The sequence below is a fragment of the Lonchura striata genome, chromosome 22, assembly GCF_046129695.1.
Source record: "Lonchura striata isolate bLonStr1 chromosome 22, bLonStr1.mat, whole genome shotgun sequence".
Lineage (NCBI taxonomy): Eukaryota > Metazoa > Chordata > Aves > Passeriformes > Estrildidae > Lonchura > Lonchura striata.
Window position 1 is genome coordinate 11,069,099 of NC_134624.1, and position 13,877 is coordinate 11,082,975.

The 13,877-nt window shown below is 48.2% G+C and overlaps 1 protein-coding gene across 5 annotated transcripts in view; it reads left to right on the forward strand.

Moving 5' to 3' along the window:
* Positions 1-13,877, forward strand: part of MVB12B (multivesicular body subunit 12B) — a 58,126-nt gene that overhangs the window by 8,636 nt on the left and 35,613 nt on the right. For all 5 annotated transcript variants that reach the window (XM_021543739.2, XM_021543738.2, XM_021543734.3 and 2 more), the window contains 4 exons: positions 2,798-2,905; positions 5,898-5,994; positions 8,783-8,912; positions 9,194-9,316. In XM_021543739.2, the coding sequence (XP_021399414.1) occupies positions 2,798-2,905; positions 5,898-5,994; positions 8,783-8,912; positions 9,194-9,316 (458 nt within the window). The remainder of the gene's footprint in view (positions 1-2,797; positions 2,906-5,897; positions 5,995-8,782; positions 8,913-9,193; positions 9,317-13,877) is intronic.

The following is a 13,877-nucleotide window of genomic DNA, read 5'->3' on the forward strand; positions in this document are numbered from 1 at the left end:
AGCATTAACAGCAGTGTTTCTTGGGATGTTGTAGTCTCCTTAGGGATCCAATGGCTTTGTGTGTCACTGCTGCATCCTGCAGCATTCGGTTCTGCAGGTGGATTCAGAATTGTATGGGAAAATATTTCCTCGTGTAGTTTCTGATGGTTTCAAGTTTTTCATTTATAGGCTTTACCAGTTTCCCTCTCATTTTTATCCTTCTTCAATTAACAACTTAATTTTCCCTTTTGTTCTCTTTTAAAGAAATCTCCAGGAGCATGGTTGCTTCATCCCAGGTGTAAATTAAATGCCTAGAGATGTCCAGGTCCATTTCCCATGTTCACATGAAGCCTCAGGGCTCAGCCTACTGCCCAGCTGGAGATGGCAGGCAGCAGTGCCTGGGGGGATGTCTTGGCAAATGGGACAGAGGCCTTTTTTCCTCTGTGGTACTTTAGTTGCTCCATAATCTCTATTGCCTTTGTGTCTGCTTAGAAAACAAATGCACTGCTGGCACTTGGAATACCTAGCCAGGTCTTTTCACAGCTAAAGCACCAAAGACTTGATTTTGCCAAAATATACAGAATGTGTCTGAACTTAGATTCCTGAAAATCCAACCAAACTGGCAAAACTGAGTGTCTGGGTGGGGAGGAGAGGTGGGAGGCAGCAGCCTGGGACAGGAGGGAGGTGTGGCTCCTGTGCAGCTGTGTTCTTTGCTGCAGGCTGAACACCAGCTCCGTGGTGGGGTTTGCTCTGGGGCAGTGCCTGAGCAAGCTGCAGACCCAGCAGGAACAGCCCTGACTTTGCCAGAGGGGCAGAGCAGCCTGTGGAGCAGGAGGTTTAAAGGACCTGCTTGCCAAGACCTGACTGCGGTGGCAGTAACCCCGTTCTAACTGCCGTGCACAGTGGATCACCCTGGACATCCTGGGGTGTCACTTCCTTAGCAGGTGGCACTCTGTCAAGTCCATCAGTCTGTGGCACACGGGTGAGGAGTGTCTCCCCACAGCCTCGTGAGGAGAAGGACCATTTCTTGTGCCTGGGGCACCATGTGCTCAGTGCCAGGTGCCAGATCCTCTGTCTCGCACGTTCCTTGCCTCTCAGCCAAGGAAAGACTGGGCAAGCTGGGGCTCTGGAGTGCCTGTCCTGCTAGCCAGGTCTGCTGTGGCCTTTCCCACTTGGCTCCTGGCCTGAGGGCATGCTGATCAGGCACAGCTCTGCTTTGATGTTTGCTGGGGCTTCTTGCTTGCAGGAGCCCAGCAGGTGATGCAAGAAGTTTCCTGTTCATAAGGCTCTGTTTTCTTTTCCCATGTGTTTTCTAACAAGTTCATTCATGCTTACATTCTCCTGGCTTGGAGTTCAAGCTGACCATCCCTATATGCCAGCAGTTTTCCCAGACAGATGGTTTCCTGAATATCTTTTCACCACTATTGACTTACCCATCACAGAGGAAGATGCATGTAGATTTTACATACTCCTAAACTATCAGTTCAGGAAAGATTTGAATTCAAGGAATTCAAATAAGCAAAAAATTTTACCAAAATTGTATTCTAAAATGTGTCTGTTTCTTTGTAGAGCTGAACACAAAAGCTGTGTGTGTTGTACAATGGCATGACCTGAGCTGGGGCTTGTGAGCAGCAGTTGCCAAAATTCAGGGAGCAGTCAGTGCACTTTGCTGCTTTGATCAGACTGTCTCTTGTCTATCTGCTGCACTCGGGGTAATTGGAGGCCTTGTCAGCACACAGCTCTTGCTTCCTGTGCGCAGTCTCTGCTCAACTAAACATGGGTGCAAAAGTGACAAGTGTCAGCTCTTTGTTCTCAGGCTGCTCTGCTCTGGGGCCAAGGGCTCACTCGGTGTGATTGCAAGAGCCACCATAGAGCTGTTTGCCCCATCTGAGAGGCATTAGGCAGAAGTTCAGCTTCTCTGGAGCTTCACACCACCCTGAAGTCTCCTGCTGGAGACACCACTGGGTGTTAGTCTGATGGGGTAATCTTGTTTTTTCTACCCTTCTTGTGTTTGCCTTCTTGCCTCCTCTCTTACTCAACAACAAACATTTTGGGGCCAGGGCTCTTACCAGCTTGCTTTGTGTGTGGTGAGTGCTCAGCTGCTGAGAGTAGAGCCCGTCCCCAGTGCATGCTGCTGCCTCCTGTCCACTCCTTGAGTCAGCTAGAAGTGAGATATTCTCATGCACATCATGCTGTCTCTCCTGTGGAGGATCCGGGCTCTGTTTCCTTGCCCAGCATCATCATGTGATATCAGTTTGGCTGGATGCGGGGTTGCATTGGAGAGGGACATTTGCAGGGTGTGTCCTCGCATGCAACACTGCTGCTAAAATCCACCAGTGACCAAAGATTCCCCAACCTGCTTGGAAGCAGCTTTTTGATGTGGGAGTCAGAATTCCTTGATGGCTTTCCATCGAAATAGCAAAATAGTCCTGAGATGGGTCAGTTTCTCTGCTCTGTCTTCATGGGCCCTCGCAGCATGCCCGGTGTGCCCTTGCGTGTAGGGTGGTAATGAATGCCTCAATGTGCTGACTTTTCCAAACTATTCTTTGGAGACTGTAACTGGAGTTGCAGTTTCCTCATTAGAGTAGCCTTTGTCAGAGCATCTTTAATCAAGGGTCTCCTGAGAGACAACATTTTTAGAACTTCTTTTTATACCTCCTGTTGAAAGTTCTTTGCACTGCACTTTGCAAAGAAACTAATGAGATGCTGTGAAAGTTTGGGCTGCTGTTAATTAGGAGAGGTCTGAGGAAGAAGTACTTCTGTATTAACTTTATCTTGGCTCACATGTCTCCTCTCTCCCTCTGTCTCTTCTTTGCAGGTTGCACAAACAGCAGATGGCTTGGATGCTGACCTGTGGAAAGATGGCTTGTTTAAATCCAAGGTCACTCGGTACCTGTGCTTCACCAGATCATTTTCAAAAGAAAATGTAAGTCCATTTGCTGAGTGTCTGCCTGATTTGCATCTGTGCCTGGTATGTGCTTACCCATACGATGATTCATTTTATGCAGCCAATTATAATTCAAGCAGGCGTTCTGCTGAGTTCGGGTGAGTAAGGAGGCAAAGTACAATGGCAGAATATTTGCATTTTGTGTGTGTTTCTCATGGAAAGAAATTACTGACAAAATATTCTGCAATAAGAGAAGCACAAAAGGGAACGTTTGCATTTTAGTAGCCTCTCGCCCTCATTACCTGCTGCAGCAATGGGTGCTGCACACTCATGGTCCTGATTGATGTCTAACCCAAATTCCTCAAGAAAAACAATGTAGGTGTTGAAGGAAATGTTGGTTTATGAATCCAGGAGCATCACAGATATTTTATTGCAGGATTAGCTTGCTTTCTTTGTTGGTTTTGGTGCTGATTCTTGAAAATGTGCCCACGTTGTGCATATGCTATCACATTCTTGTAATCTGGTCTGACTATTAAGTATGAGTTACTTCGTGATTAGCAGCAGTTGTCTGCCCACACTTTCTGTGGAGGAGAGGAGACTGCAGCAAGAGCCTCATGCATTCTGCTCTGGTTTTGGTTGAGGCTACTGTGAAAACTTTATTTTTCTGGAGGAACTGTTGACTTCTGCAATGAATGCACTCCATCTAGTGGGTAATCCTGCTTTTGGTCGCGCTTTGGATATTGTCAGCCACTCAACTGGCAGGCTCTGCAAGTACCATTTTGTACTTGTGCTTGCACCATGGCAGGAGCAGAAAGGTGATGGCAGCTTCAGGGGCTGCTCACAGGTCCTGGCAGTAGAGCTGGGGGTTGCCAGTTCCCAGCGTTTGACCTTTACTCCGTCTGCTTCCCTGCCTGTCTCTAGATGAAAGTAAAGCTCCAGAGCTATGGGAAATATCACTTCCCAGGTGGATGGATAATAATTGTGCTTTTCATCCTGAAGTATGTGCAGGTGCAGGAATAGCAGCCCTGGAATAGGCAGGAAGGCTATTAAATAGGTTTGTGCTGATTTGAGTATTAGGTTTATCTGTAGCTACCTGAAATGTGAATTTGTCAGAAATAATTGTAGGACAGGAGCAGCTGCTGGCTGCAGAGATGGTGTAAATACCCTCAGGTGGTGCCTGCTGGACTTTTGGCAAGAACCCTGGGGTCACCATGGTTTTGGAGTACCTTCTTCATATTGATGAGGCATAAATTAAAGCCAAAGTTTCCCTTCCCTCAGTCCTCTTGGCCACATGGGATATATGATGTGCTTCCCTGTTGGGGGCATCTGCGGGCTAACAGGCCTTGGTTCCCTCATCTGGGAGGAAGAGAGGTGAGAGGCTCCTCTCTCACCCCTGGACACTGACTTTGGGTTGGAAGTTTTACCATTTGGGGGTTCCTTTTGTGTTTATCAAAACGCTGGGAACTTTTTTCTCCTGAAGAGCAATGTTGTAATTAGTAGAGTTAATGCACTTCAGGTACATGGGTTGGAGCAGAGTCAGTCTGCAGTGCCTGTTTAGCAGAATCATCATTCTCAACAGTTTACAGCATCTGACATTTCTGTATCTGAGCGTGGGGAGTTCCTGGATGGTGGATCTCACAGGCTGGGGGGCTCTGTCCCCTTTTCTCCTGTGCACGTGGCAGAGCTCACCCCCAAGGTTCCAAGGAGCTCATTGGAGACGCCTCTCCTGCTGCTGACTGAGTGATCGGTGGTTCAGCAGAAAGTTGCCACTGATGTAACACACAGACAGCTGAAATAAATAAAACATGAAGGATGAATCAGCAGCAACTACTTTGTCTGCTGTTTGCTGTGCCAGGACCATGTTAACTGACACATTCAGGCTTGGCAGCATCCAGCATTGCTTGCTCCAGGATTCCCTGGCCATGGGTGGTCAGAGACACACGTGGGGGCTGCCTGGCTCTGACCTCTTCACGTGATCAGAGGATGTGTGACACACTTATGTCTGGTGGGACAGGGCTGCAGGTCTACTGACCCTTCTGGTCAGGAGCTGACCATAAAATGCAGGACCTCCCAGAAATAAACTCGCACCTGACCTCCCCTTATTTCAGAGTCTGCAAGTTTAAATATTTTGTAAGAAGTTCAGTGAAATAATCTGAGAGTACAGGTTTATCTGAAAAACTCTTGCCAGATAAAAACTAAAGGAGGTACTTTGCAGCCAGTAACAGTAAAACTAAATGACACAGTTTGATAGCTTGGGATTAAATTTTAATTGTTCTGTGTTGTGTTTCTGTTTATAAAGGCTGTGCAGTACCTAAATTGCGTTCTTTCATGTGACCCGAGATTATTGGCAGCAGTGGTGGTTTTATCAAAAACCAGAAAGAAAACCTGGTCTCTAAACCATTGTGGAGGCTGTCACTCTGAATTGAGCTCTGAGCTCTTCAAGTCTTGATTAATAGGACAAGGCGTGAGTTCAGAATTCATATGGACTCTAAATTAAGTTTGTTGTTCCAAATGGCCTGTGCTTCTGGAGTGTGCTGCATTTGGAGCTAGAACCCTGTCTATTCAGTACTAATTAGCTAATGCATATAATAACTTTGGCACCGTGTGCATAAGCCATCATCCTGTAATGCTTTTTGCTGTTACTGTCATGGAAATGTCATGTTGCTCTTGTAAATGTAGAGTGTGTAAGAACTGAGGCAACCTTCTCGGTGGATGGGTTGGTGAAAGTAGTACTTTGAGCTGCTGTGCCTGCAAAAAGAAGAATTTGGCTGTGCTTCCAAAAATCTGGAAGTGTGTCACTGGGTGAGGTGTTAGAATTTTAAATGCTGAACGTTGTCTGGTATCTCCTAGTCAGTATGGTTTGGTTCCTGCTGAGAGGATACGTGCAAGGGTTGCCTTGGTATGTTCTTACCATTTCTAAAGCTGTGCTCAGATACAATGACAAGGCATCTTGGGCTTCAGCAGGTGGGAAGATCTGGGGTTTAATTTGGTGACATTGTCATAAACAGCTGTTTCTTTTTTCTCTCCAAAGAGTCATTTAGGCAACGTCTTGGTCGACATGAAGCTCATTGATATCAAGGACACTTTACCTGTAGGCTTCATGCCCATCCAGGAGACCATTGATACACGTAAGTTGGCATCTGTTCCTCAGTCCCACTCTGCCAGTGATTGTATGGCCAGGCTGTGGAGGGCCCTGTCCCTGGCCATGGAGGGCCTGTCCCTGGCCATGGAGGGCCTGTCCCTGGCCATGGAGGGCCTGTCCCTGGCAGAGGGTTGCTCCTGGCACTTCTGCTCTCTGGGATGGCATGTGCACCTTTAGTTTTCTTGTCCTCCTCAGGCTGTTTAATGGGGCTGCCTGTCTGTCTTCACTCACCTGCTAGAGTCCCATGTCTCTGGGGCAGGAAGGGAGAGTTTCTTTTTTCAATCTGAAGAGTGGACTGGGCCTAGCAGGAGCAGAGCTGCTGTGCCAAGGGGTGTTCAGAAATGCACTGAAATGAAGGGGGTATGGGTTTGTGCTGCCCACTGTACGTCTCCTGCTGTGGGGCTCCTATCCTGCCAGGAAGTACTGAGGGGTGTCAGCTGTGTTTGTGCTTGCTGACACAAGGCACAAGTGCCGTGTCCTGGGGGAATATCATGCTCATTTCTGCAAGGTAGAATAGCTTCACTGCAACATGTAAGTGAGCAGTTCCCAAACAGTGTGTTCAGCTCCCCTGGGACCTGTGCCAGCAGCAGTTGGAGCCACGTCTGGTGGCAGGCCTATGTTGTGCAGAAGGCACCGGGAGCACTGGGCTGGCAGGGGACAAGCCCCGTGGGAGGATGGCAGGACTGGCGCTGGTGCCCAGTGCGCAGCTGGTCCTCACAGAAGGGCTGCTCGCAGTGCATGCATGTCCATATGAAATCCAGGCCAGGAATGAGCAGGAAGGGCTTACATGAACCTGCCTTGTAGGGAATCATTCAGCTGGGGCCGCAGGACATGAGGATGCTTTTTCAGTCACTGTGATCTGGTTCTGATTGGAACCTGTGGCCTGGAAGGGAAAGACTCTGAAGACTGTTCTCCCAGGTCACCCTCTGCTTCTGGAAAATTCTTGGGCACATGTCATGTGAGGTAGATTTGTTGGCTTATCTTACTGACTCTTGGGAGTGCTGGACCTTACTGTGTGCTGCTTCAACTTCTGTGCAGGTTCTGATGGAAAGGTGGAAGGGAGCTTTGTCATTAATTTGAAGTGCACTGGGTTGTGACTGTGATGTCTTTAAAGCAGAGGCACTGCCTGTACTAAGGAAGTGGTGAGAAGGAGAACATAGACAAAAGCAAATAGTCAGCTTTGTACTTGCAAAGAAAGTCAAATAAGAGGCACTGATTTTGTTCAGAGTTAGATTTGTGTTAACACATGTCTCTGTGCTCCTCTCAAAATGGCAGCTAGGTCACAGTTAATACATTTAATACAGCACTCTTTAGTAGGTCTTGAGAATTTTCTCAGGAAGCCTTAAATCCTAGACTCCTAAGATGAGTTTTAGGCACTTCATACAGAAGCCCTACTTTTTCAAAGCAGGGGAAGACTAGACTTCAGGGATGCAGGTATTTACCATCTCTAAACACAGCACTGTAACTGCAAGCTGCATGCACAGATGCTCCATTGGCACACCTCATACTGTCTGTATGGTTATTTGTGCTAGTGCAGCAGCACACTTCAGAGGCTGGAATGGATTGCTGTTTCCCAAGGTGTGGATTACGAAACAGGAGGAGCCTATGGAGACAGGGCTGCTTGCCATCTGTTGAAGTGACAGCATATTTTAAGTTGGGAGATATTTGTTCACATTAAGATGAAGGGTTTTTATTTTGCAGGCACTTGTTTGTAGTTGCTGGTTATTTCCAGATATTCATTCAGCGTCTGCTCTTCAGATTTTCAGTATATCAGTGGACTTCTGTCCTGCTTTCCAAGTGCCTGCATCCAAACAGAAACCTCACCTTCCTCACCCTGAGACTCCTTAGGGTGAGATGGAGCACTGCAAATCTGTGTCTGTGTGCCAGTGCCAGGCACTGTGGTCACAAACAGCACCAGCCCTGGCTGTGGATTGCGTCTGTGTGTTGGTAAACAGCCTGAAGGTCTGTGAATTCATTATACAGATAATCCTTAGCTGTGATGGGCTTGACTTTTTCACAGTGGATAACATGGAAACAATTGCTCTGTGACACATAGCAGAAAGGGCTGTGCAGTGTGTTCATCCACCCTCAGAGCACAGGCCAGAGCAGTGCAGCTGCCTCGTGGGAGGTTCTGGCACTTACTGCTTTGTAAATCTGGTTTGTACTTGTAAAGAACTGGGGCAAACATGGTGGGAGTATCGTTTCTGTGCCTGCTGACTTGATCAGGAGATGTCACTAACACTTGGGATGTGTGAGATGTGGACAGACAGCTCTTACACTCTGCATGGCAGGCTCTGCCTGCTCCTCCTCGCACTGGGTTGGAAGTGGCTGGTTGGAAGCACGTAGCAGAATGAGCTGACTGGTTGTTTCAGAAGCTTCCAGGTAACTCCTAGAGGCAGCGCTTGTGGGAGGAATGTTTAGATATGGCTGTCCAGGCCAGTGAGGCAAACATTACCTGGGAAAGAGCAAGGGAGTGCGAGAGGCATGTGGAGCTGGCAGAGTCACCTGCTGTTCTGTGCTGTGGGGCAGCACCAGGCACACGGAGCTGATCTCTGCAGCAGGCAGGAGGAGAGCTGGTTATTGCAGTGCCAATAGCACATCTGATAGAACATTCCCCTCTGAATGGCACTGCACTGACTCATTTGTTCACATATGTCTGTTCTTTGGCACCAGTTCTGCCATAATTACCTGTCTAATACCTGGAGAGACTATAAATAACATTTATACTCTAATCTTGCATGAACAGCACCCTGTATTGTGCATTGTTTCTGCAGAAGAAGTAGCTTTCAGAAAGAAGAGGCTGTGCATAAAATTCATCCCTCGAGATTCCACAGAGGCAGCAATCTGCGATATCCGAATCCTGGGGAGATCCAAGCAAGCCCCTCCGCAGTACACGTTCATAGGGTAAGTACCCCTCACTCCCAAGCTGTTGTCAGCAATGCAGTTATACCAAAGCAAGGGCCCCGTGCTCCTCTAATTACCAAGCAGCAGCTTGTAAGAGGTGAAGCTTATCGTTGGAAAAGTCCAAGTAAGTATGAGTGTTACCGAGTTTGATGTAGGAATTAACTCACCCCTCCTTTTTTTAATTGCACTTGTTCTCACTGACAAAGGTGTGGTGGAACACGTCAGTGCCTGATGCTGGTGCGTGTGTGCAGTCAGCACTGGTGCTGTGTGTTGTTTCCCAGGGAGCTGAACAGCATGGGTATCTGGTATCGGATGGGCAGAGTGCCACGCAACCACGACTCCGCGCAGCCTGCGGCTCCTCCCGCCCAAGCACCAGCTTCAACGCCCGCTCCCAACCTGCCAAGGTAGGTTTTCTGCATTCCAGCTCCTTCTGCTTGATGCTGCATGTCTTGTGGTTACTAACCTTGCCTGGGAAACCAAGACCAGGGTGCTGCACTGGCATGGAATGATTGTGTCACCATCTGATAAGGGAATGTGCTGTTCGTTGAAGTATTTGCCTGCTGGAAGTTCTCTTTGCCTGTTGTTGTGTAAAGAAAAGTGGGTGAAGAATCCAGAAGAAAGGAAGGGCCTGCAGAGGAAGGGAAACAGCAAACTGTACCTTTTCTTGGCTTTAAACAATGCGGGATATTGTAGCTTCCAACACATACCCTCAGAAGGGTGAGCCAGAGCTGCAGCCAGGGCGATTGTTCTGCTTAACCAAAGGGAGGGAGAAGTGCCTCTACAGACTTCAGAAGGGAAACAGGTTTTGCTCATCTCCAGGATCAGCCTGTTCATGGTTTGAAGTACTGGTTCTTGGTTTTTTATTTTCCTGAGCCCAGCTGCTGAGCTCCAGTTATGCAGTTGACATGAGTGTGCACAGCAGCCTGCTCATCTTGTGGTGACTGATGGGAGCAGCACTGCTGGGCTGCAGTGTCTGTCCAGCCTGTTCTCCCTGTGTTACAGGCAATATTTCTGTGTGTATCAACAGATGTGCTAGTGTGTAGACTTTCATATACCAGTAGTGCTGTACTGACAGCTTACTTGCTGGATTTCTCTGGATAAAAAGAGGTGTTGTTAAGCAACAAAGCAGCCCAGACAGTGATGAAGCTGAGAACTTTGCACTCCTGACATTCCCTATGAAAGCACAGCTTTCACCCAGTGTGAATTGTGCTCCTGCTGCTGAGACTCACAGTCTGGGCCAGGCCGTTGCCAGGGGACTGCACATTCTCTTCGGGTCCCTTTGTGCTTTTGCCTGTTTTGTGTACATGTATTTTTGCCTAGGCATTTTCTACACTGCAGATACCTTTACAGTATTACAGTAACTGCTGAGAGCTAGAGTTTTGAAGAAGACAGCAGAGAGGAGTTCCAAGGTCCATTTTGTGTACAAAGGTCATTGTATCACATGGGTGGAATCTGCTTATGTCCTTTAGAGTCTTGATTTACAGGTCATTTCATAGTTACACTTTTAAACTGCTGCAGCATGTTCCCCAGAATGCAATCAGGTACCTCCTTAAAGCAGGTGTGCACATTTGAGCCTTCACCCATGGCCCAGACTGAAATCCACTGTCCTCCTGTGGTGGCTCTTTGGGCTCTCCAAAACATTTGGGTGTTTCTTTCCCTGAGAGTTTTGCTTGGTAAGCTGCCATGCCCTGGCACAGTGCTTGCTGTCATGTACTGTCAGGTGTGCTGCAGGCAGACATGCTGTCATGCTTCTCAGAGATGGAGGCAAAAGAGATGAAAAGCCAGCAGTTTTCTTGAGATTCCAGTCTGTCCCACTAGGACCTGAGATGTTATTCTGAAGCTCTGCTGGACATAAGCTACATGCCAGTCCAGGCCATGGGAGATCAGAGAGAAGGATGTCTTTATTTTAGAGCACAGATCTTAATTTTCTTTCTGCAAGAAGTTCTGTCTGGGCAGATTTCCACAATAAAGGAAAAAAAAAATTATCATAGCAAGAGAATGTCTGTGGGAATGCTTAATCAGTGAATGTGGAAGGGTCACTTTTTAGCTGACCAGGGAAGGCTGCAGAGCAGTGGCAGAGCTGTTGGGAACAAGGCCAAAATTAGAGCTCAAAGCATCAGTGACAGTCTGAAAAGAAGTGTTTACAAGGCTTATATATTTTATAACCTCTTGTTGTGCAGTTTATGGTTTACAATGGCTGCAAGGAAATTGGATCAGTTTTGTTTTACTTGCCAAATAAAGCAAATGTCAAAATAGTCAATATAAAATGTATTCTAATTTGGCTGAGTTAAACCAGCCAGTATGCAGTGGAATAATTGAATGTTACATTAATGCCTTGTAGTAAAACCCACCTGTCTGTAGCCAGCTCCACTCTCACACCCCATGTGTGATTTACAGGTAACTTTTACACCACCAGCCTGATCATTCAAAGCATCTTTCATGTCTGTTTTTTTTACTCTGGTTATTTATTATCCAATATATTTTTCAAGAAATAGAAATGTATATAAAGGTGCATCCTGCAAATATTTAATTATTGCAGGGAACACAGACAACTTGAAGGCCTCTTCTAACACTGTCAGCAATGTGGAGAGTTACTCAACACAGTGTTTGTGAAAGACTGTAGTCACAAGCGATCCCTTGTTTTCATGTCACCATAGAGAGAGGAGGTTACACTGGCAGCCAGTTTGCAGTTTTATTCCATGTGGATATATCCTGACAGGAATAGCAGTGATTGTTCTGGAGCTGCCTCAGCAGTGAGGAAGCATTGGTGAGCAGTGCTGCACGGAATACTGTGGAGGGTCTGCTGTTGGGCTGGTCAGGTATCTCAGCTGCTCTCTTCAGCTGTGTCTGCATTACAGAATAATTCTGAGTCAAGAGGAACCTTCAGAACAATTGCTAATGCTGGATATAAACTAAACCCCTATGTACAACTAAACCTAAAATGGAAGGACTTTTTACTGTGGGATATACTTTTTTCTGCACTAGCCCCTCTGCTCTGTGGTGTAAGGTGCTGATGCAGGGGATGGTGGCCCATCACAGAGTTGTCATGTATCAGAGGTGTGACCTCCACAGGTTGGTGCACATCAGCAGTGCTGCGTCTGCCACTTATGTCACAGGCTTAAGGCTCACAGTTAGGGCTGCACAAGGAGAGGCTTTGTTTCGTAGTTGTTCTGGACTTTTCAAATGGTGTTTTTCAGCCATTTGTTCTTCTCCTTTGTGTTTTCTTCTACGGGCACCTGGCTTAGTGGCCTCCACCAGCAGCCCTGGCACGTCCCAGTGAGGGTGGCATGCTGTGCAGTGGAGCATGGCCGTGCCATTGTGCAGGTCATCAAGGTGCTTTACTGGCTTTTCTCTCCAACTCCTGGAACAGCTTCTTGGCACTAATAGCAGTCTGAAGAAACACTCTTGCAGGTTCCCATCGTGCGGGTGAAGGATGGCTTTTGTAGGCTTGAGTTACGTGAGGGAGCTTAATGTAACTTTCAGTGCCTCTGCGCTGTGCACCAGGCTTGTGCTGCATGGCAGCATCATTGTGGGGAGCAGGGAGGTAACACCACCCCAGAGGAGGTGGTGGTACAGGTACCTCATCTGTCCTTTGGTACACTCTGCTTCACCCAGCCTGTGCATCCACGATTGCCAGTTTGTTTGATCAGGGTCTCGGGGCTCAGCTCTGCCTTGCCTCAGACTCTGTTGGATTTGTGGGTGACATTCTCCTCTTGGAGTCAAGTCCCTGACTGCTGTGAGTACACACAGAGCCATTCTGCCTTGCAGCTGCTCCATCCCCACTGTGGTGCTCCGTGAGCCCAGCTGGCTTCTGTGGCTTGGGAGCACGTTCGCATCCCTTCTCGAGGTGCAGCAGGAGCTGTGCACTGTCACTCAAACAGCCCGCTCAGAGTTTGTCAGCTGCAAGCAGGATGTCAGTCAGTGCTGTCGGAGTGTGTTTTACAGTGACAGACATAATTGCACTTAACTTTTTGTGTGGATGTTATCAATCTGTGACGGATACTTTGGGGAGAGGAGCACTCTGATTGCAGATGATGTGTCACAGGCATTTAATCTTCCTCTTGGAGAGACCGGGATTCCAGTCACAACTTTCACTTGTTGATGTGAGGTTTTGGGAACGTAGGTTCGCACTGACCCTGGAGCTGTTCAGTCATTTGGTTTGCGAGGCTGTCATCCAGCAGGTTGATGATTTACCTGGAGAGGGAAGATCTGGCTGCAATGCACTTGCATTCCTGGGATGTGCTAGTGCAGCAGTGGGTGTGCAGGTTCAGAAGGGCAGAGCTCCTCCAGCTGCCTTCCTGGGATGTCTGGCAGCGGTGCTCTGTCCCACCCTGGCAGCAGCTCCTGCATGGCCCCAGGGCCCCGTGCCAGCCAGTGCCAGGGAGGTGCTGGTCCCTCTGTGCCCCAGCCCGGCACGATGGCCGGGACAGGGCGGTGTGTGCTCCTGTCCCTGGTCCTGCCCGTCCTGGGCCAGGCCCTGCAGAGCAGCTGTGCCACGCCAGACCCGGGGCCAGCCTGTGGCTGCCGTGCTGGGGCTCTGACCTGACCTGTGCAGCTGAAAACCAGCAGAAACAGCTTGCTTTTGTTGCAGCTCAGCCTGGCAGCTTGGGTCCTGCCTCCCTCCCTGCTTGGAGCAGGTCAGCGTGTGCTACCAAGTGCTCAGGGCTCTGAGCTCTGCCCTAGCAGAGCACTGCGCCAAGGAAGTGCAGCTCTGGCTTTGATACACAGGTAGCAATTGCTCTACCTAAACACCTGGAGTAAGAGCAAGATGCTTGAATTTTCCTTCTGAGCTCCCAGTTACCTTTTCACTAGTTAAGATGGCCCCTCCTTAGGAAAAGGAAACAATTTGTTCCTGTTCTCTGCTCCCGGTGGAGTTTCATGTTGAGGAATGTAGGAATTTCTTTGCTAGGCAGAGAAGTCTGATTTTTCAAATTGATTTATTAACAGGGTTTGAAATTGGTGGTG